This window comes from Mustela nigripes, chromosome 12 (genome assembly GCF_022355385.1).
Source record: "Mustela nigripes isolate SB6536 chromosome 12, MUSNIG.SB6536, whole genome shotgun sequence".
Lineage (NCBI taxonomy): Eukaryota > Metazoa > Chordata > Mammalia > Carnivora > Mustelidae > Mustela > Mustela nigripes.
In genome coordinates this window covers 93,549,444-93,555,443 of record NC_081568.1, presented here as the reverse complement: position 1 = coordinate 93,555,443, position 6,000 = coordinate 93,549,444, and the positions used below count along the sequence as shown (strand labels likewise).

At 37.7% G+C, this 6,000-nt stretch overlaps 1 protein-coding gene across 5 annotated transcripts in view; it reads right to left on the bottom strand.

The window, feature by feature from the left end:
• Positions 1-484: 484 nt before the first annotated feature.
• TRAPPC13 (trafficking protein particle complex subunit 13) overlaps positions 485-6,000 on the bottom strand; it is a 41,612-nt gene continuing 36,096 nt past the window's right edge. For 3 of the 5 annotated variants that reach the window (XM_059417971.1, XM_059417973.1, XM_059417975.1), the window contains 4 exons: positions 4,505-4,703; positions 3,250-3,350; positions 864-1,014; positions 485-740 (listed from right to left, as the gene is read on the bottom strand). In XM_059417971.1, the coding sequence (XP_059273954.1) occupies positions 633-740; positions 864-1,014; positions 3,250-3,350; positions 4,505-4,703 (559 nt within the window). In that variant the 3' untranslated portion in view covers positions 485-632. The remainder of the gene's footprint in view (positions 741-863; positions 1,015-3,249; positions 3,351-4,504; positions 4,704-6,000) is intronic. The other 2 variants (XM_059417972.1, XM_059417974.1) reach the window with 1 other exon arrangement.

Here is a 6,000-nt window from a genome sequence, read left to right as displayed (position 1 = left end):
CATAAGGGTACATGAGGATTACTCTAGTTGTCTTAAGCTTTATTTGCTGACTGAAGAGTTAGGAAAAAAAAACTGGGGCTAATTGGAAAATTTTAAATGAAGTATTATAAGAATCTGAAGTTCTAAACAATTGTATCTTTTAGATCAAGGTTAGTAAACTATGGCCTAGGCCCAATCTGGCCGGTTGCCTGTTCCTGTAAACACTGCTTGTTCTTTTTGCCTACTGGCTGCTGTCCCACTACAATAGCAGAATTTTTTCAACAGCAGCCACATCTCCTGTGAAGACAAATATTTAGTATCTGGACCTTTACATAAAATGTTCGCTAACCACCCAATCCAGATAGTTGCTAGGGACAAACAGCCTCAAATAGAGAGCGTCAGGAAAACGAAGTCCAATGGTTATCTAGAAATGGAATATGCTGAGGGGAGAAAATGTACAAATGTCCATTCAGAATATAACTCACAAGATAAAATCAATAGATGGTTCTTTTCAAAACAAATATTTAATATTTTAACTTTGTCAGGAAAGAAATTTAAATAATAGGTACTTATTTTTGTTGTATACTTGATCATTTCACAAAGGTGACAAAAAAGACAGTTCTGTGAAATTCCATGAAAAGCACTGGAAATCTTCAGCTCTCCACTTTAATGGCTGAAGATACTACACAGACCTGTGCGATGTCATCATATTCATATGTTCTCTTTAAGAATGTGTCTGTTAGTCTTAAGCCGGAGACACTCTATTGAGAGAAAGATACAGGCATGAATTTTCATACATTGGCAATTACCAGAGAAATGTGGAAAGAGTCAATGCCCATGGGTTAACATTCCCAGATACCAAAATGAGTGAAAAGAAAGCGCACCTGCAGTCCCTGTACTGAAGACAGCAGAGTAAGGGCAAGGCAGAGAGAAGAACTGGGATGCAGCTTTCCAAGCTGTCTTCCTGAAATGCCACACCAGTGGATAGAATTGGTATTGCACATTTCCAAAACCAGATCCATAGTCCTTTCACTGCTGGAGGAATCAAAAAGACAGGAATAAATCTTGTTCCTTTCACAAAGCGGTACTTGGTATTTCTTCCACTTAGTGCCAATGAATTTGTTTTTGGGGTATCCAGGAGAATAAAAAGCACAATCAGAAATAAAAAGCTACAATGTAATTTTTATTCCACTTAAGACAGAATCAGGAAAATAGAGAGATGGCATCTTCTAGGGTTTAAAGTGGCACTGAGATTGAGCTGCCTGTCTGGGCATAAGCCTTCTGGTTCTATTACTGAATCCTGGCCCCCTGGTGCTGATCTGTTAACAGCTCTGCCATTTCTCTGGGAGACTTCCAGACATCTGTGTCTACTCTTGCTGCTATATTTTCTATTTCTGTTAGGTACTCTACAGGAAAGAAAAAGATAAACTGAGTCTTTTTGCTATTTAACTTATGTTTCTTTAATGCAGATAACACAGAAAATGATAAGATTTCTAAGTAAATATTATTCAGGTTTGTTCACTGGTCACATGAAAAGACTGCTTCTGCTTATAAATGATATCACCAGTTTAGCTTAAACATGTTTAAAAAAAAAAAACCTGTCAATGACAGTATACACACACATTGGTTTTTTGTTTTTTTGTTTTTTTTTTAAAGATTTTATTTATTTGAAACACAGAGAGAGAGAGAGAGATCACAGGTAAGCAGAGAGGCAGGCAGAGAGAGGGGAAAGCAGGCTTCCTGCCGATCGGGCTCTCTGATCCCGAGGCGGGGCTTGATCCCAGGACCCTGAGATTACGACCCAAGCCAAAGGCAGAGGCTTAACCCATTGAGCCACCCAGGCGCCCCCTTTTGTTTTTTTTAAGTAACCAAAAGGCTCAAAGTAAAATATAGGCCTCTGCTCTACTACCATTTCTGGCTACTTTCAACTGTTTTAGCTCTTTTTTCCTTCTAGTTGGCTCCTTATTTTGGCCATTAATTGATTTGCTACACCTCAAACTTTAAGTAAACAAAAAATCCAAAAGCACACCTATACACACAGGGTCTTCACCCTATGCATGTTGCTGTTTAGTGAACTTCCATGATGTGGCAGGCAATGCATTCCCAATGCTAGGTAAGACATGATCCCTTCTGTTGAATAATGCATAATCTAGTAAGGGAGAGACTAAAAATTATAACAATATATAAATGTCACTAAAAAAAAACGATAAAAAATTTGCTAGGACAGAGTAAGGAATGATTAACTGTACATGGGAGGGTCACTAACTTCAGAGGGAGAAAGGTATTTTTGTAATTCTGTAGGATAAATATTTCCTATGGAGTGCATATGGAATTTTAAAAGAGTATACATTCAAATTATATGGGATAGGATTCATTCCTGCAATAATTTCAAAATGCCCCAACAGGTAATATAAGCTTTACCATAAGTGATAGGACTGGAATTTAATCCTTGGCTTTTTTGGCTTCAAAGCTCTGTGCTCTTTGCATCCCAACAGCTAGACTATATTCTGTTACAAGGCCCCATTTTCTAAACTATGACTGATTCTTTATATTAAATTCATAACCAATTTTTACCTTCTTAATGCTAAAGATACAGTTCAACCATAAATGTAACTCAGAAAAATCTTATTACATTAAATCTATACTGTATTATTCCATAAAAATGTGACTTGTTCAAGCTTTTAGTAATTTTTTTTTAGATTTTATTTTTATTTATTTATTTGACAGAGATCACAAGTAGGCAGAGAGGCAGGCAGAGAGAGAGGAGGAAGCAGGCTCCCTGCTGAGCAGAGAGCCCGATGTGGGGCTCGATCCCAGGATACTGGGATCATGACTGGAGCTGAAGACAGAGGCTTTAACCCACTCAGCCACCCAGGTGCCCCCATGCTTTAGTAATCTGAAGTGTGAGGAAATGTAAACAATGAAAAGAGCATGGACTCTAAAGTCAAACAGACCTGGTTTCAAAGTCTGGCCCCATCTTCTCTAGCTCTCTCAGCTAGAGTATGTCACTTTACCTCTGCGTTGGTTTTCTCTTGTGTAAATTGTGAATAGTAGTACCTACTTCATAGGGGACAATGCATGAATGAAATAAAATACAGAAAATGCCAAATAAAGTCAGACCTCAAAAAATGTAATGTATACAGCTACCAGATGAACTTTATAGTATTGAACACCACAATCAGAGGTGGTTTCCATCAGCATACTCAAAAGACTTTAATTCTTTGACGTAGGTGAAGAGGAAAGGCACCCATCCACAAACACTGCCATTACCTGCAGTTTGTTATTTTACAGGTAATATGAAAAGGTTCTTCTAGGTTTACGGTATCTGGGATTGCCTCCAAAGACAACCTAACATCTCCATAACCTGGAGCCTAAGAGAAAAAGCAACAGAGTTAACATACATCACAGAACCCTCCCACTTTAATAAAGATACCACACTAGCACATTTACTCAACAGTTGTTCCATTTCCAAGTTGATGTTTAGAGAAAATACTTCCCAATCATTCTATTGTTCCCCATTCCAACTTCTTTTGCTACTACTGCCTGTAGAACAACACTCTGGACCCTGACTGGGTTTGCTGTGATTACTCCATGTTCAGTAGAGATCAAATGAATCTGATAGGTAAATAGTAAAGAAATTTCAAGAGGTCTGAACTTAAATGGAGGCTTTCCAAAGATCCTATAGCTTATACATATATAACTCTAAAAAGGAAAGATTGTTGCCTAGGCAGATAGAGTAAAATTGCTTTGAAAAGATCCAGGAAAACAAACAAACAATGTCCATCCACAAGACACTCAAGCAGGAAGAGACCATAGAAACATCAAAGCTTGGAACATCCATAGCAAGATGATAGCTAAAACAGTTGTATTTTTAAAATTGGCTTGGTGATAACTTCTGCCCCCCACAACTTATTACTTGAAATAATAAGAATGACTTTTAAAGACTATATCCCAATAGGTAATACTCAGCATAAAGGGAACATTCTGTAGCATACTCTCACTAGCACAAGAGAAAGGACTATAACCATCCCTATTTTAAGAGCAGAAATTAGGTAAAATATTCAAGTAATGCTTACAACTTTAACAGGACTCACTTTCTGAATTTCAGACAACTCAGATTCTCAAAGTCTTTAAACAAGTATGAATTGAGTTGGTGAATGTAGGAAGTCCAAGAGTTTCAAGACATTGAAAAGAAACCTTCAAAGTAGTAGAAATCAGATGAACAATGAACATGAGCTACCACAGGAGGGAAAAATTGGTGAGCAGTAACTTAATTTCTATTTGGTAGAATAATAAACCATGTATTATGGATAAATTAACATCTGAATATTTTTCATTCATCTCAATATCAAGTTTCTGCCTAAAGAGCAGTAAGATTTTTAGTCTTTTATCTCTTATTTACTGGTAATATTAATGCCTTTTAGAGCATTGATTTTTAGTGATGCACCTAGGAAAATTTAAGCTGTTGTAACTATCTACCCGCCCAAGCACCAAAACCCCCTCCAACATTTTTTTCTAGACTCACCATTCGCTGAAGTTGGCTGGTCTGTAATCTTCCCCTTTCACCTAGATTTGTTTTCCACACTATATCCAATTTTCCAATTACTGTTACTCCTTTAATGATGCCTGCTTTTTCTGCAAACTCCTTTTTGGGTTTTAGGCAGTACAAATACTGGCGTGTATCCATTGGCTGCAAATATGCTCTGGATCCAAACGTAGTTACACTGAGAGAAGTGAAGAGAGAGATGGAGAAAATTCTCAAGAATTTTTTAAAAGAAAAACCATGGCTGTGATTGTTCCTTTGGATAGGAAGTGAATGATTTACCATCCAAATATCTTAAATAGAACAATTCAGTGGTTTCAATACAAATGGAAGTGGACCTGAACTTAGAAGATTTATTCTTCTTTAAATTTTTCAGATGATATGGAAAATCTTTACGTTCTTTATAATAGAATCCAATATATTACTTAAAATACTAGATATGTATCAATTACCTGAAAAAAATGCAACAAATCAAAACCCAAAGTATTCTGTCCCGTTTCTCTATAATTAAAAAAAATAGTTTAGGGGTGCCTGGGTGGCTCAGTGAGTTCAAGCCTCTACCTTCGGCTCAGGTCATGATCCCAGTGTCCTGGGATCGAGCCCCGCATCGGGTTCTCTGCTTGGCAGGGAGCCTGCTTCCTCCTCTCTCTGCCAGCCTCTCTGCCTACTTGTGATCTCTGTCTGTCAAATAAATAAATAAAATCTTAAAAAAAAATAGCTTAGAAAATGTACCATTGTAAACAAAGTGATCATTTTTTAAATGAACTAAAAGATCAGGGAAAGACTGGAAAGTTAGTTTTCCTCAGTGGGAATATGGAAGGCTACAAACTTTACTGAATTTAACCATAATAGGATAAAAAGTAAATGTTTCTTTCATTCTTTTTTTTTTTAATTTTATTTATTTATTTGACAGACAGATCACAAGTAGGCAGAGGCAGGCGAGAGAGAGGAGGAAGCAGTCTCCCTGCCGAGCAGAGAGCCCGATGCGGGGCTCGATCCCAGGACACTGGGATCATGACCTGAGCCGAAGGTAGAGGCTTTTAACCTACTGAGCCACCCAGGCACCCCTGTTTCTTTCATTCTTGATGAACAAAATCAGGTACTTTCTCCAGCTATTACCTTCTTATCTGTATTAAAGTCAACTTTATATTTATTCCTCCTCTTTTAAATCACCTATAGAAAGATACATGTATTCATTTTTGCAGAAAAACTAGATCCATTCCTATGCCCACTTCTTTTAATGTTCACAGAATATATTTTTTTAAAAGATGTTATTATTTATTTATTTGACAGAGAGAGCGAGTGAGAGAGGGAACACAAGCAGGGGTAGGGGAGAGGGAGGAGCATGCTTCCCGCTGATCAGGGACCCCAATGCAGGGGTTGATCCCAGGACTTTGGGGTCACAGCCTGAGCCAAAGGCAGATACTTAACCGACTGAGCCACCCAGGTGCCCCTTGACAGAATATTCTTAAAACTCA